At 52.2% G+C, this 27,274-nt stretch overlaps 1 protein-coding gene across 6 annotated transcripts in view; it reads left to right on the top strand.

The window, feature by feature from the left end:
* Positions 1–27,274, top strand: part of SLC45A4 (solute carrier family 45 member 4) — a 101,325-nt gene that overhangs the window by 57,223 nt on the left and 16,828 nt on the right. Inside the window, exon 1 of one of the 6 annotated variants that reach the window (XM_063816625.1) lies at positions 13,551–13,671. The exons of 3 other annotated variants lie outside the window; for them this stretch is intronic. In XM_063816625.1, coding sequence (XP_063672695.1) covers positions 13,644–13,671 — 28 coding nt within the window. In that variant the 5' untranslated portion in view covers positions 13,551–13,643. Of the gene's footprint in view, positions 1–13,550; positions 13,672–22,899; positions 23,071–27,274 lie in introns of those variants that run through there. 2 more of the 6 variants (XM_063816626.1, XM_016959944.4) reach the window with 2 other exon arrangements.

Genomic DNA, 27,274 nt, shown 5'->3' with positions numbered 1-27,274 from the left:
GCTTGGAATAATGAATTGGGCACCATCCTTCAGTTTCTGGACAACGACTTGTGGTCGTGGTGACAAATACAAAATTTAGAACCTCCGGTTCCTGAGAATAAGTGGATGTGATAAAGAGTCATTAGGAACTGCTTTTCCCTAATTGTCTCTATGGCAGATGATGTGTATTGTGGCTTTGAAAACCCTAATACTTCCACGACACCTTGGAATTTTCATACTTTATAGATGGTGAGTCTCAATTTCTATGCACGTTTCATTGTTTTGTTTTGATTATTTATTACATGAGACTTGTATAGATTTTAGATAATTTAGGAGGACAAATACAGATGCTCCTCAACTTGCAACGGGGGTATGTCCCAGTAAACCCATCGTTGAAAATACCTTGAGTCGAAAATGGATTTAACACACCTACCGCACCGCACGTCATAGTCCAGCCTCACCTTCCTTAACCATGCCCAGAACACTCACATCAGGCTGGGCACTCTGGCTCATGCTTATAATCCCAACACTTTGGGAGGCCCAGGTGGGAGGATCACTTGAGCCCAGGAGTTCCAGCTAGGGCAACATAGTGAAACTCCGTGTCTACAAAAAATAAAAAATTAGCTGGATGTGGTGGTGCACACCTGTAATCACAGCTATTTGGGAGGCTGAGGTGGGAGGATTGCTTGCGCCTGGGAGATGGAGGCTGCAGTGAGCCATGATCATCCAGCCTGAAGACAGAGTAAGACACTGTCTCAAAAAAAAAAAAAAAAAAAAAAAAAAACACTCACACCAGCCTATAGTTGGGCAAAATCATGTAACACAGAGCCTATTTTATATAATAAAGTGTTGAAGATCTTGTGTAATTTATTGAATACTGTACTCAAAGTGAAAACCAGTGTGTATGAGGACTCAAGATATGGTTTCAAGTGAATGCGTACGGCGTTCACGTTAGTGTGAAGTTGAACAATCATAGGTCCCACCATCATAAGCCCAGGACCTGTCTGCATATGTACTTTACTACACAATATATGTAGTGCATATTGAAGGTAGCTTTACAAAGTTGCAGGGGTGTCTGTTCCATAGATTCCATATAAACCTCCAGAAATGCTGACTGAAATGGGGAGAGTTGTAGTAAGCGGTTAGGCTGTGGCAAACTGACCCTCACCAGATGAAAGTAACCTTTATTGACCCTGAGCATTACAGAGTTCACGTAAAACTGTAAGCCCTGGTCTGTGTTCAGCAGGAGAGCAGGAATCATGAATAGAAGGTATTTTTACGGGTTATAGGAACAGGGCTTTAATGAGTTTGTTCTTAGACGTGCTTAGATTGAGTCCAGACAACAAAAGGCCCAATTTATTTCTCAGAGTTTGACTGAAATGACACTTACAAGGGCAACGTAGTGACCAAAGTTTTCCCTGATCGGAGTTGGAGTTTCTTAAAAAAGTTGTCTGCCGTCCATACCCAGAGCCACAGTGCTTGTGATTGGATTTGGAAATACTGTTACCTTCACTCCGGGCAGTTTGACAGTTGGCATGAGATGTCCACGGTGGTGTGGCTGCCACCATTAGGACCTAGAATATTTTCATCACCCCAGTGCTCCCAAATGCCCCCCACATCAGCCCCCGCTGCCCCCAGCCACCACCAGCCTGCCTCTGTTGTCATGGTGCTGCCTGTTCTGGAATCGATGTAACTGAAATCACACAGCGTATGGTCTGGCTCTTGTCACTCAGCATAATGCTTTTCTGATTCATCCATGTTACTGCATGAATCAGTACTTTCTTTGCTCCTTTTCTGTGCTGACTAGTACTCCACTGAATGGACCTGCCATCATTTGTTTTCATTCATCAGGTGGTAGAGATTTGGGTTGTTTCCATTTTGGAGGCTGTGATAATAAAGCTGCTGTGAACATTCACCTGCAAGGCTCTGTGTGGATGTGTTTCATTTCTCATGAGTGGTTCACTGGGAGTGGCTTGCTGGGTCCAGTGCTTTCCAGGGTGATGGTACCGTCTTGCATTCCCACCGCAGCGTAGGACAGTTCCGATTTCTCCACATCCTCGTCAATGTTTAGTGTTTTCAGTCCTTTTCAACTTCATTCATCGAAGTGGGTGTGAACCATATCTCACTGCAGCTTTAATTTGCATGTCTTTTTTTTTTTTTTTTTAAGATGGGGTCTCACTCTGTCACCCAGGCTGGAGTGCCACGGCACTATCACAACTTACTGCAACCATGACCTCCCTGGGCTCAGCTGATTCTCCCACCTCAGCCTCCCAGGTAGCTGGGACTACAGGTGTGCACCACCACGCCCATCTAGTTTTTGTATTTTTTGTAGAGATGGGGTTTCACCATATGTTGCCCAGGCTGGTTTCGAACTTCTGGGCTCAAGCCATCTGCCCACCTCAGCCTCGCCAAGTGCTGTAATTACAGATGTGAGCTACATGCCTAGCCTGTTTTTGGTTTTTTTTTTTTTTATATATTCTTACACTTTATTGAGACGAGGTTTTGCTATGTCACCCAGGCCAGTCTTGAACTCTTGGGCTTAAGTGATCCTCTTACCTTGGTCTCCCAAAGTGCTAGGATTACAGGCATGAGCCACTTTTATTTATTTATTATTTTTTTTTAAACAGGGACTGTTTCCCAGGCTGAAATGCAGTGGTGTGATCACAGCTCTCTGCAGCCTCAACCTTCCTGGGCTCAAGTGATCCTCCCGCCTCAGCCTCCTGAGTAGCTTGGACTATAGGTACGCACCACCACACCTGGCTAATATTTTAAATTTTTTAGGGAGATGGAGTCTCACTATGTTGCCCTGGCTGGTCTAGAACTCCAGGGCTCAAGTGATCCTCCTGCCTGAGTCCCAGAGTGCTGGGGCTACAGGCGTGAGCCACTGTGCCAGGTTCCTTTCCATTTTCCTAATGATGTCTTTCAGAAAGCAAAAGTTTTAAATTTTGATGAAATTTGGTGTATCAAATATGTTCTTTTTTTTGTTCTTTTTCAATTAAGAACTCTTTGCCTGACCTGAAGTCTTTTTTAAGAGCTGGGGGTCTCACTGCATTGCCTGGGCTGGAGTGTAGTACTGTGATCGTGGCTCACTGCAGCTTCAACTCCTGGGCCTGAAGTCTTAATGATTTTCCCTTATGTTTCCTTCTAGATGCCTCAGTAGTTCTCTCACCTAGGTCTGTGATCCATTTTGAGTGAATTTTTGTATACCGTAAGAGTTGAGGGATTCCCCCTCCATCTGGCATGTGGAAATTGAGTTGTTGCAGCATCACTTGTAAAAAGCCTGTCCTTTCCCATTGAAATCCATGGCACCTCTGTTGGCATTTACTGGCTACCTATATTGTGAATCTGTTTCTAGGCACTGTTCTGTTCCATTGATCTATATGTCTGTTCCTGATACAACAATTGATTGATTTCTGTAGTTTTATGGGGCATCTCGAAATTAGGAAATATGCCTACCTTTTGGAACTTGTTTTGGGCCAGGCGTAGTGACTCACACCTGTAATCCCAGCACTTTGGGAAGCCAAGGAGGGAAGATTGCTTGAACTCAGGCGTTCGAGACCATCCTAGGCAACACAGCAAGACCTCGTTTCTAAAAAAGAAAAAGAAAACTTGTTTTGGCTGTTGCAGGTCTTTCACATCTCCATATAAATTTTAGAGTTATCAATTTCTACAAAAAGCCTGCTGGATTTTTACTGGGATTTCATTGAATCTATAGAGAATTGACATCTTAATTTTGAGTCCTTCAATCCATGAACATAATATGTCTTCTCAACACACTTAAGTCTTTAATTTCTCCTAGGAATGTTTCATAATTTTTAGTATGTAGGTCCGTCACATACTTAAAGTATTTCATTGTATCATGTTATTGTAAATAGTACTGCTTTAATTTCCGTTTCTGGTTGTTCATCGTTCTATAGAGTAGTATAAGTGATTTTTATATATTGACCTTATACCTTGCAATTTTGCCAAACTCACTTAGTAGTTCCAGTAACTTTTAATTGTAAGACCTGTATTGATGTTCCTTCTTTCCTGATATTGGTAATTTGATCAGCCTGGTTAAAGGTTTATCAATTTTGTTGGTCTTTTCAAAGACTATGCTTTCAGCTTCATTCGGTTTTTTCCTCTGTTGTTCATTTTCTATTTTGTTAATTTATGCTCTTATATTCATTTTGTTTTCTTCTGCTTACTTGGTTTTAATTTGCTCTTTTTCTAGTTTATTATTTTTCTATTATTAGATGGTGTCTCACTGTGTTGCCCAGGCTGGCTGGACTGAAACTCCTGGGCTCAAGCGATCCTCCTGCCTCAGCCTCCTGAGTAGCTGGGATTGCAGGTGTGCGCCACCACAACTGGCTACTTTTTCTAGTTTCTTAAGGTGAAGCTTATAGCATTGGTTTTTTTAGACTTTTCTTTCCTAATAAAATCATTTATTAGAAATGGTTTCATTTCTAATAAATTTGCTGTTACACAGAGGGGTCAGGGAGGAGTATAAAGAGACTCTAAGAGACCCCTGAGATACCCTCTGTGTGACCCCGGTGACCTTCACCCCTTGGCTTTCATGGCCTTGTGCAATGCCCTCCCCTTGAGTAATTCCTGTTAAGCAATAGAATATGGCAGCATTGAGGGGATGTCGCCTGACGCAAACGTGTGACTCCACCTTGCTGGGAGACCCTCTCTGTTGCTGCCTTGGCCTGCACGTCTTGAGTAATTCCTGTTAACCAATAGAATATGGCAGCATCGAGGGGATGTCGCCTGATGCAAACGTGTGACTCCACCTTGCTGGGAGACTCTCTCTGTTGCTGCCTTGGCCTGCACATCTTGATGAATCAAGCTGCCTTCTTGGAAAGACCCATATGGCAAATAACTGAGCAGGAGGCCTCAGCCAACACCCCCAGGGCCGAGGCTCTCAGTCCAGGAGCCTGTGAGAGGCCCCAAGCCAGAGCCACCCCGCAGAGCTGTGCCTGAATTCCCGGCCACAGGAGGTATGTGGCCGTAACTGTTGCTCGGTGCCGCTGGGTGGTGTGCAGTTTGTTACACAGCAGCAGGAAACTAGTACACGTGCTCAGAATATTCTGTTTGTCAGACTCTTTGCACTGCTTCCCCCTGTATAACTTCGGGTACATTGGAATTTTTCCCATTGTCTCAATCCTCATCTTGGTAGAAGGGGTACGAAGGTACTACAGAAGAAGCATGTTTGTATCGATAAATATCGCAGCAGAAACCTTAGATGATAACTCGTTTTGAAATATCAAGCAATAGCAAGTCTGCCCTTTCTCTCTTCCCCAAAGAAAACTTTCCCTTTGAAAATCAGCAAACTGGAAGCTGTGAGAAGCAAATTAGCTCAGTCTCTGCCATCATCAGCATCAGTAGAGGAGTTGTTTGGAATCTAGGAGCAGCCAGCTAATGCCCGTGTGTGTGAGGTGGCCCTTGATGGCAGTTTCCTAAAGCGATTCAGCCTGCACCATCCTTACCCCAGGCAGTGTGCTGTCTTCTTCAGAAGTTAGTGGTGACACTGCCTGTGATGCTGCTGGCAGACAGTGCTGCTGCCCCTGGGAGGCCCCTCCCTTCCCCCTGCCCTTGACTCCTGGGCCTAAGGCTGGTCTGGGGTTGGGACACGCTGAGGCTCTGTGAGTCCCATCTAGCTCTAAGAGTCCAGCCTCCTCTGAGCGGCAGGTTGGGAGTTGTCTGCCATCAGGTGACTTTGGTGTGCTTATGAAGCTGAGACCAGATTTTGGGGTCTCCTGGGAGCCCCTGATGCTCTGGGATTCTGCGGCTGCCCCCAGGTCAGCCCTGGGGGAGGCAAGCAGTAAAGGGGGCTCTGGGAACCCTGGACAGAAGACGTGATGGAGCGGAAGGCCCATTGTTCGTTGAGTGATGAATTAACACTTTCCTTCATGATGATGATTCAAGTCCTGTTTCTGGTTTCTCTTTCATTTCCATTATTTGCTCAAGTGACAGAGATTTCCTGTCCCTCCTCGAAACGGTGGTGGTGGAGGTAGCAGCAGCCAGCAACCCAATGTTGGCTCCTCTTGGAGAATCCAAACATCGACCATGTTCCAAGTGTGTAGCCTTACTTATCTCAGCAGATACCAGCACCTCCTTTCTTCTGGAAACGTGTGCAGAGTTGACACATATGATGTGCTTAGAACAGAGCCTGTAATTGTTAGCTGTTATTACTGTCATTATCTTTTTCTCCACTTGGGTTCGTAGTCAGCAGCCTTGGTGGTAACTTGTCAAGGGCCTGCCTCGCACTTAGTGTGGAAAAGTCACTCAGTGGGGCAGTTTGCACCTCATTCATTGCACCCCACTCTAGCCCAGCCTCCACCTCCACACCCACCCCCCCGCCCACGTCTTCTTGCTGAATGCGCAGGGATGTCCTCATTTCCAAACTCAGAGGTTTTCTGGGCCCTGGCGCTGGCCCTGTCTCCCATCGCACAGGGCTGAGTGGGCCTGGCTTCCGGCTCTGCCCTCCCTCACTCTTGTCCTGTGTGTGTCCCGTCCTGAGCCCCGTCGGTGTCACACTGGACAACTCCAGGGTCTGTCACATTCAGTATGTTTGAGAGAGCAGTGCTTTTGAAAATGGTGGCATCTTGGATTTGATGAAATACAGCCCATCTCCAGGCCAGACTTGTCTCTGCAGCTGTTTACTGCTCACATCCGCCTGGCCTGGCCCCCCTGCATGCTCCCACTCAACGTACTCCACAGTGTGTGCATCTCTTCAGTGTTCACATGTGCTCCAGGACCCCCTGCAGCCCTGTCTTTCCACCCGTTGTTCCTGAAGGTTGCCCTCTCCCTCCTAGACTGTGCATCCCCTAAGGACAAGGTCCAACTCACCTTTGTTCCCATGCCCAGTGTGGAACAAAGACTTGCAGGACTGAATGAGTGACTTGCTGATGAAGGAGAAATTGACCTGCCTTGGATGCCTCATATGGCCACATGCTCCTGTCCCAGGCCAGAAGCTGATGTGTTATATTCCGGAGGAGGCTGGAGGCTACTCTGCCTCCGGCCCAGGCATGGGCTGGACTCCATCTGGAGCTGCTCACTTGGAGGAGGCACAGGGGAACCTCCTGCAGGCAGGGCAGGGAAGAGGTCTTTCAAACCCAGGTGTTACCAGTCAGCACTGTGCCCGAGACAGAACCTCCTGTGACCTCAGGACAGGCGGAGCGCACCATGAAGAATAGGGGCAGTCTCCCAAGTAGCCGAGTTGATTGGGAGGGCAGTTGGGTATACAGCTGACCCTTGAGCAGCTCAGGTTAGGGCAGTCAGTTGACACATACCTTCTATATTATATGTATTATATGTTTATAGTAAAGTAACCTGAAGAAAACATAGCTAAGAAAATGATTAAGAAGAGAAATGTATTTCCTATTCATTATGTGGAAGTGGACCGTCATAAAGGCCTTCATCCTCATCTTCATGTTGAGTAGGCTGAGGAGGATCAGGAGCGGGGGTCTTGCTGTCTCGGGGGGCAGAAGCGGAAGAAGATCTGTGTAAGTGGACGGTACAGTTCAAACCCACGTTGTTCAAGGGTCAGCTGTATTTTAATTTATTTTTGAGACAGGGTCTCTGTCGCCCAGGCTGGAGCACAGTGGTGCGATTACGGCTCACTGCAGCCTTGACCTCCCAGGCTCAAGCCATCCTCCTGCCTCAGCCTCCCAAAGTGTTGAGATGATAGGTGTGAGCCACTGCACCCGGCCTGTAGTTAAATCTTGAAAGGTTTTTGGCAAATGTCATTTCAGGTGTAGTATGGTTGATGGCAAGTGGTTTTGTTTTTCTGACAGCGGAAGGAATGGCTTTTCCTGTTCTTAAAAACCCTTTCTAGTTTGTGGGAATGAGAGCGCCATTGACACAGATGCCACTGCGCTTCGTGCTTGCTGCGGCAGGGGGCACCTGGCGGAGCTGCTCTCGGTCACATCCCCACACCGCTGTGTAGGCTTGCTCAAACCTCGCCCTCCCTCCGACATTGGAGGACCTGCTGAGCCACATGCAGTGTCTTGGGACACAGAAGGCAGACATGGGGTCCCCCTGACTTTCTGGCGGCCCGGTGGGGAGGACAGTCATGGAAACAGGTTGCTGCAAGGTGGTGCTCAGAGGGGGACTGACAGTGTGTGGAGGGACCCCGGAGCGGGAGTAATACTCCCAACTCTAGCAGGTTTTTCTGTGGCTCCCAGCAAAGCCTTGGAGGTGGAGCCCTCTGTCACCACCCTGCCGGCTCCCCGCTGCACACGGGCTGGCTTAGGTTTGAAAATCCCATCGCCTCTTGTGAGAGATTCTATAGCCTCCTACCACATTGCGTGGCCTGGGATACACATTCAGATGCACATTCAGCTTCCCGCGGTGTTTGTATAAACCCAGGATGGTGGTAGATGGGCTCCCCCAGCGCGTGGCCTCCAGTCTCAGGCCTGTGCATTGAGGTGCTCGTGGAAGACAGTATCTGCCGGCTCTCTTCCCAGCAGCCTGTGAGTGAGAGCAGGGAGTGGCAAGCTGCCTAATGGAGGAGTTTGACTCAGCGACTTGTCCAGGGTCAGTGTTGGGCTTGTTATCTGGGGCACTCACCGATGTAGCACGGGAGCTGCAGCAAGCTACGAACTGAGCAACTTTGTATTCTCATGAGACCCTCAGGCTCTTTTCCCAGCACTGTCTCGCCCGTTCTTGATAATGGGGGAGGATGGTGTTCTTTCTGATACTGGAGCCCGCGTTTCTAATCACAGCACTTCCCCCACTGGTCTAAACATCCTCTGTGGAAAAACAATGTAGAATTGTCACAGCCAGGAGCCACGTTCATTCCCGCCGTGGAAGTCACTTGGGCCTGGCCTATTAGATACCTAGGTTTAAGAAATTTAAAAATCACGATGATTCCAGTACTTATTTTATTTCTTAAATTCTATCTGTCACATGAGCTGGATTATTTAGAAGACTCTGGGCCTTTTGATCATCGTCCTGGTCATCACTCTTAGCTGTGGGGGATTTTGTTTTTCTTTCACGGTGAAGTTTGAGTCTGTGGGTTTTTATTTTCAGTTGCCAGTTGTTCCCTGTGATCTCGGCTAAATGTGCGTATAATGATGGCCACACTTGGCGGGATGCGCCTCTCTTTTCATCTCATCTGTGCAGGGAGTTTGAGGATAGGCTCCCAGCCATGAGGAGGGCTGCCTGCTCTTTTCTGTCTGACCTGGAGATTCGGGCTGTCCCGCTGTCCGTGCGAAGGCCACCGTACACTCCCTTGTCTTGTCCCTGTATGCACCATGCCTTCACAGCTGCCATCTGTGTCCCGGCAGGAATGGCCCTGCCCCCACTTCTGCCTGGCCAGGGTGGGACCTGAATCCTTGATTCCACACAGCCACGTCCTTTTCTGAAGGCGCTCTAGAACAGAAGCAGTGGTCCCTCCTAGTGCTGGGGGGATTGCTGGGCTCCCAGGCCTGGGAGGAAAGGCTTGGAGGCAGTGGGGGTGCCCAGACCTCTGGCTGGCTATGAAGGGAGAGACAGCCCACCTGTCCCCAGAGGACCCTGTCAGCACCATCCCCTGAGCAGGTCCTGCCCCACAGAGCCAGCCCACCAGCGGTTCCCAGACCTGACTCAAAAGGGAAGCTGTTTTTCTTTTTTTTTTCTTTGACTGTATTGTAATGGATGCAAAGGCACTGTTTTTAAAATATGAATTCTACTTTCTTAAATGGACAGCGCCTTCACCAAGTTCAGAGTTGAGAAGTTACCATAGGGCAGACAGCGAGGTTTCCGTCCACTCCTGTCCCACAGCCTCCCATCTCCCTTCCCCGAAGGCAGCAACATTCCCAGCTTCTACACAGTCGCACCCTAGGCAAGCGTCCTTGGACCTCGCCACTGTCCCCAGAGCAACTCTTGGAGAACAACAGCGCAGATAAAGCCTCTGGTTCTGTGTCCACCACGTTGCCGGTGAGCTGTCTGTCGCCCTTCTTGGCTGTGCTGCACAGTGCCCTCCTGGCTGTGCTGCACAGTGCCCTCGTGGCTGTGCTGCTGCTCCGCCTGCCCGCAGAGCCACTGCTCACCGCAGCCTGGCCGTTTGTGACGCTGTGTGTGTTATGCACTACATTTCCACACCATTTATTGAATGATGCACTTCTGGAGGAGACTTTTAAAAATATGTACATTCTTAGCCCCAGGCTGAGTCCCATAAAGGAGATGAGAGCACACCCACAAACCGGTGCCCATAGGCCCACAGCGCCCCAAAGCGGGGAGAGCGGGAGGGTGTGAAGTGGCCCCGATGTTAGTCAAGACCCAGGAAGATACTCCCCCTCCCATGGATCCGGGCGGCTGCCCCCAGCTGCCCTCACAGGACGGTCTGGAGGGGAGAGGAGGGCTTTGTCTGGGAAGTGTCCTGCAGGCCCCACTCTGCACATCCACATGCGTCTCCACTGCAGCACGGCAGGTGATGCGTGTGGTGTCTCAGAGCTAGGATCCAATCACAGTGTCGGGCAGCCGGTTTCTCATTTTACTTATTTATTTGTGAGACAGGGTCTCGCTCTGTCACCCAGGTTGGAGTGTGGTTGTGCGATCACGGCTCACTGCAACCTCTAACCTCTACCCGCCAGGCTCAAGTGATCCTTTCACCTCAACCTCCCCAAGTGCTGGGACAACAGGCACTGTCCCCACCACTGGGCCTGGCCTGTGGTCACTTTTTAAAAGCGTGCTGTGGAACCAGGCTGCTCTGGAACTCTTTGGGAGCCGACCTTTCCAAAGAGCCAGCCCCCAGTCTCTGAGTCACGCTCAGCTCCGTTGGAGCACCCCTTCCCGCTGGGATGTGTTTTTCCCATGTAGCCGTTTTCCCTCGGGAAGGAGAAGTCCAGTCTCCCCTCCTGTTGATTGTTTTCTTCTTGGTTCAGGAAGTATACTCAGGGGAAAAGGAAAATCATGTAAAAGAAAAAAGGGGCGTTCTTTTGTTGCAGTCTCAGTTTGACTCATGAGTTAGAACTGGATTAACGTGAGAGCCTAACTTCTCTCCACTCAACGAAGATCGTGAGCAATAGAACATCCGAGAATGAATAAGTGACGTCTGCAGATTTATTTGTTGGGGAAGTCAGGTTTATTCTTGTCCGTCTCAATTCAGGAGGCTGGGCGTAATGACTAAAGCTATGCTCACTTTATATCTGTCCATTTGTTTAAAACACCAGACTTTCCATTCTTCATTGTCGTTTCGTGTGAATCGAGATTCCTAGGATACGGTTTGTTGTAGCTGGAAGCTCGCCTTTTCTTCCTCTGGGAAAAGTCTACTCTTGAAAAGCCTGCCTCACACAAAACACTGGAAGTTTTAAAACATACATTAAGCGCTGGTCATTGCCCTCCACTCCCTGGGTTGTGTGGGGCCCTGACCATTCTATGCTGGGTGCTGGTGGGAGCAGGTGTGCAGAGATGACCAGGCCTCAGCCCCGCACTGAGTCACCTGCAGAGGCCATGCCCTCCAGAGCCCAGTCTCATGAGCCCAGCCCTTCTTAGGAACTCAGCGTGTTGTCTCTAAAACCGGCAGCCGTCTTATGCAACTGACCATAGCTTAGTGTTGAAATCCACCTGAAAACACATCTTTGGCAAGAATTGAGAAACACATTCCTACCATGTTCAGGTGAAAATGCACCTCATGATGCTGTGTGTGTGCGTGCGTGTGTGTGTGCGTGCGTGTGTGTGTGCTTTGCTCCTGCACCCTCCTGGAGTAAGCACTTACTTTGCTAAGCAGGTGACTAAGCAGTTGGTTACTTTCCTTCTGCAGGACGTATCTAACTGGGCAACTGTGTGAAACTTGGAAGCTGAGCTGTGTTGCAATTCCCTTGCCTGGGAGGTTGGCAAGTATTTTAATAGTGCACTTCTGCAGTTCAGGTACACTCGATGCCTTTCTAGGAGTTCCTCTGTGTGTGATGACACTCTGAAAGGGGTTCAGTAAACGTATTTTGTTTTGTCTGAAAACACCCACTGACCCAGGGGTGTCTGTGGATAGCACACTCTTGGTTTGTCTTCCTGTTTTGAAAAACCACACTCAGCACCTAGCTAACCCTAAACAGTTTCCTTTTTGGCAGGAATAATTCCTAAGGGGCATGTTTGCCGCAGTCACGTGGGTAACCTGGTAGGGCTTTGTCACAACAAGCATCTGGGGACTAGAGTGGACCCTGCAGAAATTCACCGCGTGGCCCAGGCAGCAGCCCTGGCTCATAGCAGCCGGGTGGTTAATTTTCTCCATCATGCTTCTGGTCTGATGGTTCTTTCCTCCCTATACTAACTCGGATGAGCTGGAAACTGCTGTTGAGGAACCTGGGGAGACTTTACTAGAAGAGTACCTTGCACTGGGGTTTCCCAGGCGCCCTTCATAGCACCTCCCACAGTCTGGGCTTTCATGGGGCTGCGTGTCTGCAGCTCCTCAGGGCAGGGCAGCCTGCTCTGCCCCGCGCCGGCCCCCTGGCAGCTGTACTGTGGGTGCAGGCACCCCACGTCTAGCATCATGCCTGGTATTGGGGAGGGTGCTACGTAAATCTATACTCAAGGGCTCCTCAAAGTTACAAAGTGAGCAGTGTCTCCGTGGGGAATGGGTGGTGGATGCTGGAAGAGGCTGGAGAGCTTGGTGCCTGCTGCCCTCCAGGGGCCAGGGGGAGATGCGGTGGTGGGGGAAGACTGTGAATGGCCACAGCTGGATAGACTCGGTGAAAAGCTGTGTGATTCCACTCATAGGAGGGCCCTGGAGGTGTCAGATTCATAGAGGCAGAAAGCAGAATGGTGGAGGCCAGGGGCTGGGGGAGGAAAGAGGAGTGCATGTTTTGTGGGGACAGAGTTTCAGTTTGGGAAGATGACGTCGCTCTAGGGTGAGTGGTGATGGTTGCACAGCAGTCTAAGTGTGCTCACTGCCCCTGAGCTGTGCACTTACAGGGATTAAAAAGGTCAATTCGATGTTGTGTATATTTGATCACAATAAAAATGTGAAAAAAAAAGGGGCGACTTTACAAAGCTAAAAATTGGATTTCCTGCTGACTGGAGACTTATAGCTTGATGGTGACGCAGGTCCAGGCTTGGAGCTGCGACTGCCCACTCTAGTCCAGTGGGAGAGGGTTTGGAGACTCGGGCACGCGTCTGCTGCCCAGGAGTCCTAGGCGTCCACGGAGCAGCACAGGTGGCCCGTGGCCAGCTAACCGCACACTAGAGGGAGAACCACGTATGTGGGCTGGGCAGCATTCAGGAGATCTTGACCAAAATAGTTGAGAAACTTCTTGTGCAAGGATGTTTTGTTTAGACTGGGAAGCCTGGATTTCCTTGCATTTCAGATCATTGTATTTTTTAAACAATAAAATGTCAACTATGGTAATTTTTCCCAAAGAGTTACACGCCTATTATTCTTTCGTCAAGTACTTACGGAGCACCTACCTGCTAGATGCTGGGCATTGTGCCCAGGGCTGGAGGTGAAACGGGCAGCCTGAGGCCTCCAGCTCACTTGGAGATACGAGCACGTGACCTGGCGCTCCCAGTTCGGTGAGGTGAGAAGCGTGCTGAGAGGAGACACTGGCCTGCTGAGCACTCGCTCCAGGGATCGTGGAGCGCCACTTCCGGGAAGGCGTGGAGGGCGGCAGTGAGGGACACCGTGTGGCTTTGGGGTGAGGGTTATGATTTTTGCCCTGGAGGCCCTCCAGGTCTGGAGGAGAAAGATTAGGAAGGACGGTTAAAATATGAGGCATTTCCTGCTCGCTTCTAAAGGTAAGCGTGGAGTACAGGGGAACAGGGCAGAGGGACACCCAGCGCAATGCAGACAGAAAGAGGGGCTGGAAGCCAGGAGGCAGTGCCCCCAAGTTGCAAGGGGTCACTAGGGGTCAGTGAAGCAAGGGTGGCCCTGGGCACAATCTGGGCTGTGGTGTGGTGGGGAGACTGTGGCATGTTATGGAAGTGGTGACTAGTCTAGCATGGCAGAAGTCTGTGAGCTCAGTGCAGAGTGGTGTTTCAGGCAGGGAAGGACGACATCACAGGAGGCCTTACGTGCCACTCCAGGGAGGTGATTTACAGAGAAACCTGAGCGATTCAGCCTTTTTTCAATATTGTGCATATGAGCACTGGTAAAGTAACAGTAGTTTTTAAATCCCATATAGTAAGCAATATATCATATTTTGGCAATTTCCAAACTTACTAGATCGCTATAATTTTCAAAATCTTAGAACATGAACCATACACATTTGAATTAAGACCAAAAAAATCAATTATTTCTGCCGAAAAATGATCATTTAACAAAAGCCAAAAGGAAATTAAATAGTAACAAAACAGCACAAATGTGTTTGAACTGATAGGACTGGATACCAGCTAGCTCAGGGACCGATGGAGGTTTGTGTTGATCTGTGGGCCATGTGTTAGTGCTACCCTCTGGCCAGCCCTCCGCGCCCTCATCCACTGGGCACCGCCCAGTGGCTCTCTGAGGAAGGGCGCACTGTTCTCAAGGGAATTACTCCATAAATGTTTAATATTTCCCTAAAACATGTATCAAAATAAAGTTAAATTATGGAAATAAGTGGGCTTTTTGTGAAAGTAAGTTTTAGAATAAAATGCGGCAGTTACTTTGCCATTAAAAGCAATTAGTATACAATGTGTCCACCAGCAGGATGCTTCCCAGATGATGATCATTTTGTCATTTAAAAAAACGGACTATTTAGATCTTACAGAAGGATAGGTACACGTGTAATTATGTCAATAGTATGTTAATAGGATTTGTCTTTGGGTGCAGAATAGGTTGTTTGCCCCCTTTTTAAAGTGAAGCATGGACTTGGATGTGCAGACGTATTTTCTAGCTTATGAACTATTTGGGAACATCACAGAAACATTAAATGTTGAGTTGGAAGTAACTGTTAGACACTTGATATGTGAGGATTTAGGTGTAGATGTGTTACACAATGGAAAACTTTGGGGAAACTGAGAGTTTGAGTTCCAGTTTGAAGGCAGTCAGGGCTGGGCGAGAGGGAAGATCCAGGGACGGCTTTCTCTGGACGCCTACATGTTGAGTTAAACGTGGCTTGGGAAGCCAGTGCCTGGGCTTTGGTGTTAGGGACGAAAGTCCTCAGGGACAGTCGGCACTGCAGGCTCTACTCAGGCAGCGGAGAATCCAGGCACTCACTCTCATGTTTGTTTTTGTTTTTGTTTTTGAGACGGAGTCTTGCTCTGTCGCCCAGGCTGGAGTGCAGTGGTGTGATCTCAGCTCACTGCAACCTCCACCTCCCGGGTTCAAGCGATTCTCCTGCCTCAGCCTCCTGAGTAGCTGGGATTACAGGCACATACCACCACACCCGGCTAATTTTTTTATATTTTTAGTAGAGACGGGGTTTCACCATGTTGGCCAGGCTGGTCTCGAACTCCTGACCTCAGGTGATCCGCCCGCCTCAGCCTCCCGAAGTGCTGAGATTACAGGCATGAGCCACCACGCCCGGCCAACTCTGATGTTTCGTACATTTCAGTCCAGTTGTTTATTTAACTTTTTGAACATGCACACGCTTAAATTTTTCATTCGAGAACGTGACTAATGAGAATTGCTGCCTATGTTTTGATGGCATGGTTTGTTTTGTTTTTTACCTCGGAGCAGTTTTGTGCAATGCCTGCCCCTCTCTCCCTCTTCCATAAACCCAGGGCCTGACACCTAAGCTCTGAAACAGTTCCCCATTCTCTGCCAAGCCCAAGGCCAGCCTGGCTCCCTGTGGCTTTGTGTTTTCTTCGGATAATTCACCAGTTCTTATAAGCTTTACGTTGGAATCGTTGTGGGGTTCACAGAGGGTCTTTGGTCCTTCATATTCTCCAGAATACGAATATGTCCTCCTCGTCACCGTTACCCTTGCTAGACCATGACAGCCGAGCATGATTTAACTGCAGCCACACCGGAAGTGCACTCTGCAGACACACCCGCTGTGCCCTGGGTTGAAATGCCCCTCACGGTAACCTGACGCTCATGATTTATAAATGGGGCCGCCTGTGTGTCTCATGCATTTAAATTGCTTCCCCTGCATGAAGAAGGGGGGTGGCATTTGAGCAGTCAGTGCTGTTCCCTGCTGGTTTCATATCACCTGGTTTTCAGCACTGCTGCTGCTGTGGGTCAGGGACTTCAGAGTGTGACAACCTTGGACAAGCCTTAACAAGCCAAGCCATGGCTCCTGTGGGTAGAGAGCTGAGCACGGTCACCTGCATCTCCACTCGGAGATGAAGCAACAAACCCAGTGCTGGAGAGTCAGTTTCGGTTTGCAGAGTGCCTTCCGAGCACCTGCTAGGTAGCGGGCGCATTCCTGTCCTCGGGGAAGGCAGACCAGCGCGGGGACACACATTTAAACAGCCAGTATCATGGTCACCAAGGCGGACAGCCGTGCCAGGCTGGGGAGCAAAAGCTCACAGTGACACAATCCCAGGAGGTCGAGTCCTGCTGGAGCCTGGCTGTGCTGGGGGGAGGGGCCAGAGTGGAACGTGGAGGTGAGCTGTGTCCAGCTTTCCTGTGCCAGTCGAGACCTCTCCAAAGCCTGTTGTCATCAGTGTAGTTATCAGGGAGGTCACCTCAGGCCACCGCCACAGCCCTGACAGGGCCTAAGGGCCCTCTCCTGGCAGCGCGCAGGAGAATATCCCAGGGCAGGCAGACTGCATCAGGACCTGGGGTAGGTTCAAGCTGGCAAGTAACACTCCCTGCCCACCTCTGGACCCTTTGCTGGTGCACACGGAGTCCTGTTGGGGAAGCCAGGCCACTTGCAACCCTGTTTGGGTGGAAAGATGCTAAATGTAGTAACAGGAAAGGGAAATGTCAAAATGGGGTAGCAAATAGGGTTCAAATTGCCAGCCACGAGCAGGGAACAAACACGGACGCCCTTCTTCCACACTGGCCAGGAAGCCCACCCCGCACCCTTCAGTCCTGGGAAGAGCCCAAGCTAGGCCCACGAGGAGGTGGCCTCTGTCTCTAGAAACCAGGGCTCCAAAGGGAAAGGTGACCTCCTTGAGGTCCTGACGGTGAATGAAGAATGTGAATTGGAGGCCAGCACTTTTCCTTCAAACCGGGCTGCCTTCCACCAGCACCAGCAGGCTAGGGCTGAGGTTTCCGAGGGACGAGATGTGAATTAGGCCTCAGTGGACATAGAGAAGAACAGTCCCCACTCCCTCAGGTGAGCGATGCAGGCCCCGATGTTGGTGACGATTCACTAATGGTTTATGCCAACAGTGAGCTGTTCAGGATGACTCAGTTCTCATAAAAGCCTGGTGATGATGTTTACAGATTTCTGCAGATCAGGAAACGGACACTCAACAGAGCTAGTAGATGGTAGAGCTGGGATTCAGACTCGGAATTCAGCCTCCACTCAACCATGGGGCCCTAGTGCTGGCCTCTGAAGCCCAGCTCAGCCCAGAGTCAGGTCCAGCCACAGACCCGCTGGACCTGCCTAGCCAAGGCGCTGCACCAGGGAAAAGCACAGCAAAACGGGTGCCACGCTCCACAGCCGTTTCCCAGGGGCCTGCCGTCTTGGGCAGAAGTGTCATAAAGGGAGATATTGTTAGAGGGTTTTTTATTTCATTTTATTATTTATTTGTTTATTGTGAGACAGTCTCACTCTGTTGCCCAGATTGCAGTGCAGTGGCGCACTCTTGGCTCACTGCAACCTCTGCCTCCCGGGTTCAAGCAATGCTTGTGCCTCAGCCTCCCAAGTAGCTGGGATTACAGGTGTCTGCCACCACGCCCGGCTAATTGTTTTCTATTTTTGCTGCAGGTGGTGGGGTTTTACCATGTTGGCCAGGCTGATCTCGAACTTCTGGCCTCAAGTGATCTGCCTCAGCCTTCTAAAGTGCTGGGATTACAGGTGTGAGCCACCGCACCTGGCTGTGTTTTTTTTAATTTTTAAATACCCAAGATCTTTATTGATAAACTGCAATAGTAACCATCAGTAAGAATTCATTTTTTCCTTAATTTCCAAAAACTTGCTAGTTTTAACTTAATAGCATTCTCAAGCCACATCTAAATCAGTGTGTGGCAGTAGGCAGGGTATAATGAACGAATGTCTGCAGCCCAGCTGTGTGCTGGAACCAGCTCATCCTGGCTCCTGAGAGCCAGCTTAAATTTTCAAGAACTTTGCGGGCTGGCCGTTAACACATCCATTGTGAAAAAAGTTACTTGCTTACAGTTGATTTAGGTTAGCAAAGTTAACGCGCACTTAGCACTTCCTAATGCCCGACTCCCTTTCGCCTTGGTGTGTCTGCCTGCTGTACCTGCGGGGCAGAGGTGCCGCTCAGCGCTGGCTGCTGCTCTTCTCCACTCCTGTTCAGCGACGTCACCTCAGCAGCTTGAGATTGGGCGGGGTGGTAGCATCTACACCATGGAAAGTGGCAACCACTGAAAGGAGACGCCAGTCCAGCCCAAGCTGGTCGTGAGCGTTCACCCGGGAGCCATTGAGTGCGTGTGTTCCCGTTGCAGCTGGTGAGCGCTCACCTGGGAGCCACTGAGTGTGTGTGTTCCCGTTGCAGCTCGCGAGCGCTCACCTGGGAGCCACTGAGTGTGTGTGTTCCCGTTGCAGCTTGTGAGTGCTCACCTGGGAGCCACTGTGTGTGTGTTCCCATTGCAGCTCATGAGCACTCACCTGGGAGCCGTTGAGTGTGTGTGTTCACGTTGCAGCTTGTGAGTGCTCACCTGGGAGCCACTGAGTGTGTGTGTTCACGTTGCAGCTCGTGAGTGCTCACCTGGGAGCCACTGAGTGTGTGTTCCCATTGCAGCTCATGAGCGCTCACCTGGGAGCCGTTGAGTGTGTGTGTTCACGTTGCAGCTCCCGAGTGCTCACCTGGGAGCCACTGAGTGTGCGTTCACGTTGCAGCAGCAGCATTCCCTGTCTTCACCTGAGGCCTTGGCGTGATTATTCCATGCTTGGGCATTTGGGGTGTTTCTGGCCCTTTGTTATAATCAAAGCTACAAACAGCAGTATATAAGGGTGGCAGCTGGATTTCCCATCTGTCCCTAATTCAAACCATAAAGGCTTATAGCTGAAGGGGACATTTGCTGTCATCTTGTCCAAGCCTTGGACGTAAACCAGCCCATGGCCAAAGCATGGCGCACAGAGCAGCGGGGCTGGCATTTGATGGACTGTTGAGGTTCCCCGGCCCCATGTGTGGGAGCCTGAGGGGGGTTCCCCCGCCCCCTCCAGTCCCTAGCATCTGTATGAGCTTAGGCAGATGATATAATCCATTGGAGGCTCAGCTTCACCCCTGAAGACCCCTTCTGTAGGCCAGCGGCAGAGGGGAGATGCAGAGCCTGAGTCGGGCACTTGGCGTGTGGGGCCTGGCCCCACTGGAATGTACTGTTCCTGCCATTTTCACTGGGCCTGGGCAGTGCTACGTGACCTGGAGCCTTGGTTACCCAGGCACTACCTTCCAGTGCCCATGGAGGGAGGAGAACCTTGGTAAAGAACTGAAGTGGGGTCTCCTGATCTCGGGCCATTTGCCCTCACCAGGCGCTGTTGAGAGGTGTCGCTGTGTACTGGGCCTTCGCGCACACAGAGCAGTCTCATGTGGCAGTAACTTCCTAGTGGGATCCATGGCTCAGTGCCGTGTGGCGAGAGTGTTTCCTACTGTGCCTGTCAATGTAGTGGGCTGGGCAGGGCCCACAGTGGCTGTGTGTCTGATTGGGGAGGGTCCCCCATGGTCCCTGGGTCTCTGCCTGCACCTTGGCTCGAGGGTTCTTTGTCTGGAAGATGCCAGGTGGCCAGGTGACCCGACCACTCGGTGTGGGTCCCACAATGCCAGCCGTCCGCCCACCTGCTGTTGCTGGGTGCTCCCCCACGTGGCATCCGACTCCGGGTAGCTGCGCGGCCCTCTTGGAGCAGCCCCTCCTAATGTGCCCTGTTCATCCAGTGGTGACCTTGTGATCCAAGCCTTTGACCTCGGGGACTTGGCTGGTCCAGGGAGTACGAGGTTGGACCAAACCGGCCTCCTCATGGTCCTCCCCCCACCAACTTGCAGTGTGGCCTTCACGGGGACCTGCGTATCCCAGCCCAGGCACCTTTGAGGGGTCCCTGCTGCCTCTAGCGCGAGGGGCCACGCTCTCAGCCCAGAGCCAAGGCCTTCCCAGCCTGGCTGCCCCTGCCCTGTCTCCGGCGCTCCTTCCCACACTGTGCCCTTCATCCTACCCTCCGCACCCATCCTGGGACCTGCCAGGTCCTTTCTCTTCCGGGGTGACCTTAAGCCCTAGAAACGTGACCGAATGTGGCTTCTCCCACACTAGTGTTCTTTGCAGAGAGGGCCTGTCTTTCCCTCCATTTTACAGGGGAGAAGAGAGAGGCCGGGCGGGGTGGGGGAAATGCCTCACTGGGTGTCACACGCTGTTGCCACCGCCACCACAGCGTCCCCGGAGCAGGAGGTGCTGCCCCAGCATCCGCATTCCTGGATCCCCGGGTGGGGCAGGCCTGGTTCCGCGTCGTTGGGGCCGTCATCAGTGCCACGTTCCCAATTTGGCTGGCAGAATGCAGTCACCACGCCTGTGCCACATGCTCTCCGGCAGCATTTCTGTTCTTTTCATTTCTTCAGAAAATGGACAGTGTCAGCATTGCACTTCCCTGGGCAGGAGACTTTTCAGGTGGCTAATTCCACAGGAAGATAGTGTCAGGTATAGGTGCCGGGGCAGCGGCCAGACTGTCCCCAGACACAGCGTGCGCTCGGGCAGCAAGGCCGGGCGGCAGAGGCAGCACTGGCCTGGGCGCTGCTCCTGGCAGCCCCCCAGCCACCAGGGCCCTTCCTCCCCCGCTGCTTACCCCATCCTGGAGCTGGGCACGCTTGGGGCTTCAGACCTTCACGTGGCCACCGGAGCTGCTGTCTCAGGACCCCTCTCCGGCACAGCTGTTTGTCTCCAATACAAGGACTGTCCTGTGAGTGTGCAGGGCTCTGCTGGCCGTGCTGGGAACCCTCGGCACCCATGGGTCTTCGCGGCCGCTTCCCTCTCTGCCTTCTGTCCTGAGAGGCTTTCTGATGGAAGGGCGGGGACTTCAGGAGCGGCCCTCCCTTGTTGAGATGGGGTGTTCTGACAGCACCTTTAACTTTAAAGACCTCCAGGGCCCAGCCCTGACAGCCACAGTGGGTCTTATTTGAGTCGGTGATGCAGAAACAGAGGCCTGTGCTTCTTCAGCTTCTGGGAAACCTACTTCCAAGAGTCTACTCACCGGGCCGGCTGTGTTGTGGAAAATAGTCTAATGCGGCCTCTGACATGTAATTCATTTACCGAGAGTAAGTAGACTTGCAGAGAACTTTCTTATCATCGTGTAATGGTGCTGTGGTGTTGTCCTTCCAGCATTTTGAACTCACTGCCCATGGACGTCATCAGAGCACCACGGCCTCGGGAGTGCAGGCAGGGATCTAGTGTCCAGCGCTGAGCTGTGTGCACCATGTTCTCCTTTAATCTCCATAATGCCCACCTTTCCCAGCATGCCCCTTTACATGCAGGGCAGCACGTTCAAAGCCCAGGCTGCTCCAAAGTCCCGCAGCCAGAGTGGGGTGGGCTGCAAGCTCAGAGCTGAGCATTTCTGCTTGGAAGCCATGTGGCCCCTGCTGTTGGCCAGGCTTTGGCTGTGAGGGAGGTGCAGGTAGGGAAGTCAGGCTCATCACCCAGTGGGTCTGTTGTCAGGGCCCACCTGGCACGCACTGGAGTGGCAGCAGGGTCTCTGCCATGGGTGCAGGCCGTGGTCTGCGGGCGCCGTCACCTGCCACGTGCTTGTTGAGAACCTCCTACGATGCGGTCCTGGATGGTCCCGCTGCCTTGAAGCTCGTGGCCTTGACAAGGGAGTGCCTGGACGCCAGGGGAGCTGCCCCTACCCGGGGAAGGCACTGGCTGGACCCTCCCCAGTGGCCGTGGCTGAGGTTCTGAGCGGGATGTGAGCCTGGTGTTTTCTAGAAGAGGAGGTGGGGTGGGGTGGGCGGTTGGAGTCTGGTGTGGAGAGGGAAGCGGCCTGGCATGGGCTGTCCAGCCAGTGGGTAGGGTAGGGTGTTGTGGGCTGCAGGCAGGAGGCGGGACTTTGAGGGCCCTGGACGCCGCGGCAGGTGCAAGCAGTGGGTTTTAGGTGGTCACTCTGACTGCAGGTGGCGGGTGGGTTACGGAGGATGAGGGAGGAACCAGGGGTCAGTTGGAAGCCTGCTGTGCTCACAAAACTCTGCTCCTGAGAGTGCAGCTCTTTTAAGGGCACTAAGCAGTTATTAAGTGTCAGGTAAGGGGGGAGGTAGAGTACTTCAGGCAGAGGCAGCAGTGTCTTCGAAGGTCCCATGGGCGGGAGGAGCCGATGGGGAGACAAGTGTACGGCGGGGATGTGTGGCCGAGGAGGCAGCGGCACCTGGCGCCAGGTGGGCTGTGGGGCGGGTGGTGTTGGTGCCCGGGGTCCTGACAGCATGAGTGGTGGGTGACAGAGCCTTTTCTCTGAGTTAGGGGACCCCAGAGGAGGTCTAGATATGAAGCGGCACATCCAGAGATGGGATTGGGATGTATTGAATTAGAACTTTCCTTTCTCTCTTCCAAGGCCTGGGGTAGCTGTTGGCTTCTGGAACTGATTGACCCCTGAGCTTAGCCAGGGCTGCAGGACATGGCCTGACCTGCATTTTGTGCTCTTCAGGAAGCTTCCGGAATCTCAGGCCAAAGGCCATACGGTTGTTTATACAGCTACGATAACATCACTGTGTCATCACAAAGATGTTTGCGTGTTGCAACATCTGTTTTAAAGAGCCGAGGATGGGTGGCTGTGCTGATAGGGCAGAGAGCAGCCCATGCTCCAGCTGCGGGGAGTGCCTGCCCGAGGAGCTGGCCAGTGAAGACAGGTGCCTGCCAGTGAAGACAGGTGCCCACAAGCTGGACACAGGGTCGGCTCCGAGACAGGACAGCAGCTGCGGAATATTCCCGCTGGCTTTCTGGAGCGTCAGCGTCCTGCTTGGGTCTGGCCAGGGGCCTCTAGCCGGGCTGTTGAGGCGCCCCTCCTTGTTGAAGAGGAGAAACGGTGGCCCCCTGGGAGTTGCTGGAAGGCGCCTGGCACAGGGCAGCAGGGACAGCATCATCTATGGGGAAAGCAAGCCCAGCCTCAGGGCTGTCCCGTCCAAAGACCCTTGTGAGTCCACTGAGGTCAAATCAATGGAGTCTTCAGAAAGGTTAGAATGCTCAATTTCAAAACTGCTGCCTCCACCCAGATCACTCCATCTAAAGCTTGCGGTGAGCCACAGCCTCTGGGTCACCCAACAGCTCCACTCCGCACAGCTCTCCCCTCAGGGCTCTGCCTCACCCTCTGGAAATGAGGTGCTGGGTCCCGGGTTTCAAGTTTCAATTCCTCCTCTCCTACAAAAGGCCAAAGCCCGGGAACTTATTGTCCCCGGCCCTTCAACGCCAGATTCTCCCACAGGGTTCGGGGAGCCATGGCTGGCACTCCGGGAGGGGCTGGGTAGGCCGTGGGAGTTGGAGTGGGAAGGCGGCACATGTGAGAACACTCAAGGTGCTGCTGTCCCCTCCACCCTAAATGATGGGCCGGTTTGTAGTAGGCTCGGGAAAAGCACCTAAGCTTGCCCCTCTTTTCACCCCCTCCCTATCTTCCTGTGGCTGTAGTGGTTCTGGAACATTCCTTGCAGCTGTGGGGCCCTCGCCAGCACAGAGCCTCAGTGCCGGGGGCCCAGTGCCAGTGGCCCTTCCCCTCTTGCAAGCAGGTGGCCCGAGCCCTGGGGGACCCGGCTCCCCCGGCCCAGTGTCTTTCCTGTCTGGGGCCCTTCAGAAGTGGCTCCTGACAGTGTTCCTTGACTTAAATTCATCAGAGGTCACTCAAGGATGCTAAGCCTTTCCCACGCAGGACTTGTGCTCACGAGTTTCGCCGCACTGTGGCATTTGGTCCCAGCACACAAGCATATCTTGATGTGGAAGCTTTGTCCATTGAAAGAAAGAATGCAAGTTCCTGTTCCCATTGCAGATCTTTTGTTAAACATTTATAGGCGACTTTCCCACTCCTTGCCCTCCCCACCCCTGCCAGTCTCCCCTCATCAGAAAGTCCCAGTTTATCACACACGGCACTGTGAACGGGAGCCGCCACACGTGACCCGAGCGTCGCCCGTGACCTCACACAGCCCGCGGCCGAGCGGTGACACAGTATTTCCTGTGAACGGGGAGCCTTCCTGGTCTCACCATTGTTGTTCAACTTTTCCCTGGGAAAAAACAAAACTTATTTACTGGGCCCAGCGTTGTGTGTGTTTGGAGCCGGGCTGGGAAATGCCCCGTCAGAGGCGTCCCAGTGGCAGCTCCCTGCTGCGAACGGGGGACACCGAGTTCTCACCGCCGGGGACGTCGGAGCAGGACCTGCGAGGCAGGGAGGCGGCAGCTGTGCCCTCCCAGGGCCGTTTTGAAGATATGATGAAAAATGTTTATTTTTCTTGCCAAGATGCTTAAAACAAAGGAAGCTGTCCCCTGATACTCAGGACCACTCACTCCTGCAGCCTGGCTCTGTGGGCACACGGCAGGCGTCCCGTGGCCGTGCTGCCTTAGGTGCTGGGGACTGAGATGGAGTCGCTGACTTCCTATTGGGCTTGAGCTTTCCTTGCAGCCTGGAATTGACTTTTAGGCTGACTGGGGAGGGAAGAATGAGACAGACACTGCTGGCCCTGTCCCGGCCCCCCGGCCTGTCTCTCCATCCTCGGCCTGACCTGCTCATGGTGTCTGCGGCCTTCACCCCATGACCACTCCCGAGGGAAGCCTCCTGCGACCCTGGCAACCCTCCTGCCTTGTGTACCCCAGTCATGGGTCTCCTGCTCTGGCCAGATTCTGGATTCCTCCAGAGGGGACAGGCCAGCACCTGGGGTGGCGCCAGGCCCACCGAGAGGTTCAGCAGTGACAGCTGTCGTTGGGTGTAGATGCTTGGTGCCAAGGCGTGCCACCCCTTCCAGGGAAAGCACGTGGGGCAGGGCACCTTGCGCACCAGCATTGAGAGCGCCCCAGCAGAGGCCCATGTGCTTCTCGCCGCACTGAGCATCGTGGGTGGGAGGCACGGGCGGTGGTGCCACGGTGGGCTCTGTGTCTCCACTGATCCCCTTTGAATGTGCCAAGTGCCAGTCCCAACGTGTAGACTTGGGGTTGTCCAAGCAGAGGGGAAAGATGGAGAAAGGAAGCCCCACGATGTCTTGTTGAGGACTGGAACGCGGGCCCTGACACCACAGGGTGTAAAGTTAAAATCACGATGTCAGGCCGTGAGGAACGGTCCAAGGCTTCCAGGCACAGTCCATGGCAGCTGTGTGGTTTGAGGGGCTGACCTGGGTCCCAAGGCAGGCCGGCCAGAGGTAGGGGTGAGTTAGTGGGAGTCAGAGAGAGGCGTGGGGAGGCCTGACCTAGGGCTGGGGGCTGGCAACACAGGAGAGACCAGGGCCAGGGCCGCACGGAGGCTGGGGCAGCTGTGGGGGCTATAGGAGTCAGAGCTGAGGGCAAAGGGGAGGAGGCTGGCGGGTGGAGGTGCCCAGGGAGGCCTGGGGCCGGGTCCCACCAGGCTCTGGAGGGGCCTGTGGGACAAGGGTGGAGAAGCAGCCTCCACAGGAGGACTGGGAGCCGAGGGCCTGGCCCGGGCCCAGTGGTTCCCCCCAGTGCCCTGTGTCTTCTTGTCTCCCGGGATGAGAAGCCTCCCTTCTGGGCTGGGGACGGCTGCCTGGTCCAGGGCTGCTCCGGACCCAGCGTCTTCCCGGCTCCCGGGGTTGGCAGCACGAAGGCGGGACAGGCCTGTGCACGCAGCGCCTCCTCTAGATTAGGTGGGCTGGGTCGCACCTGCAGGTCCTCCCCGCCCTCCTGACACCCAGCCAGCGCTTGGGGTAGAAACCAAGTAGGAAGTTGACGGCTGGAAGAGGGAGTGCCTCGGTTTCTCTCTTGGCACCGCTTTTAACCCGACTGTTGGCCTTCGTTGACGCAACACAGGGTGGCTAAAACTTGGATAGTTAACTCCACTCTGCCTTTCTTGAAGAACCCACAGGCAGAGTTAGGGTGGAGTTAGGAGATGGGGCGGGAATTTCAAACCCTCGTGTTAAATAAAACCATGAACACTCTCAGAGGAATATAGCAGTGTAGTCTATGACACATCATTCACAGTGTCTAGGATACAATTCAATGTTATCAGACATGTTTTTTTTAAAAAAAGAAAAGGCGACCGTTGCTGGAGGACGGCAGCAGTGGAGGCTGACCCACGATGATGTCGCATGTCACACTGGTCAGATGGGTGTGCGTAACTACGCCCAAGGACAGAAAACACGCTCAGAATGGAGAGCACAGAGTCCCAGCAGAGAAATGGAAGCTACAGAAATAGAGCCAAGTGGAAATTCTAGGTCTGAAAACTACGGTATCAAAATAGAAAATGAACCAGATGGGGTTAACAGCAGATTGGAGGGGACAGAAGAGTCAGTGGACTTCATGATATGTCAACAGAAATGATCATATAGAGATTAAAGCCTGAAAAAAGAAATGAAGAATGCTCCAGGAAACAGAGGGATGATCTCAAAGGTCTGATGTCTGTCATGGGAACCCCAGAAGAAAGGAAATAGAGAATGGGATGTAAAACCTTTGCAAGGGGCAGGTGCAGTGGCTCACGCCTGTCATCACAGCACTTCGGGAGGCCGAGGTGGGCAGATTGCTTGAGCTCAGAAGTTTGAGACCAGCCTGGCCAGCATGGCGAAACCCTGTCTCTACAAAAAATACAAAAATTAGCCGCCGGGTGTGGTGGTGCACACCTGTACCCAGCTACTCGAGAGGCTGAGGCACAAGAATTGCTTGAATCCAGGAGGCCGGAGGTTGCAGTGAGCTGAGATTGCGCCACGGCATTCCAGCCTGGGTGACAGCAAGACCCTGTCTCCAAAAACAAAACAAAACAAAAAACTCACAGCTTTGAAGTAAGACATAACAGGATGAACGGGATGTTTTCTAAACTTGGTGAAACGTATAAATCTACAAATTCATGAAGCTCCAGAAAGCCCAACCAGGATGTGTGTCCAGAAATCCCTGTCTAGGCTTGTCATTGTCAAACTGCTGAAAAGCAGCAGTAAAGAGAATCTTTAAGGCAGCCAGAGAAAAAAAAGATCCATGACATACAAGGGGACACTCATGGGAATCACCACAGCTGCCCTGTCAGAAACCATGGGGTTCAGGACACAGTGGATCACATCTTCAAAGATCTGGGCTGGGAGGAATTAACCCAGAATTCTGTGTGCAGCAGAAATATTCTTCAAGAGTATAAGTGTAATAAGGAGAGTTCAGACAGAATCCAAGAGCATTTGTCGTCAGCAGAGCCCCTCCTATTAGAAATGCTAAAAAAAAAAAAAAACTACAGAAAATCCTTCAGGATTAAGC

This window comes from Pan troglodytes, chromosome 7, assembly GCF_028858775.2.
Source record: "Pan troglodytes isolate AG18354 chromosome 7, NHGRI_mPanTro3-v2.0_pri, whole genome shotgun sequence".
Taxonomy (NCBI): domain Eukaryota; kingdom Metazoa; phylum Chordata; class Mammalia; order Primates; family Hominidae; genus Pan; species Pan troglodytes.
Note: the sequence above shows the minus strand (reverse complement) of the source record. Positions and strands in the feature narration are given on the sequence as shown.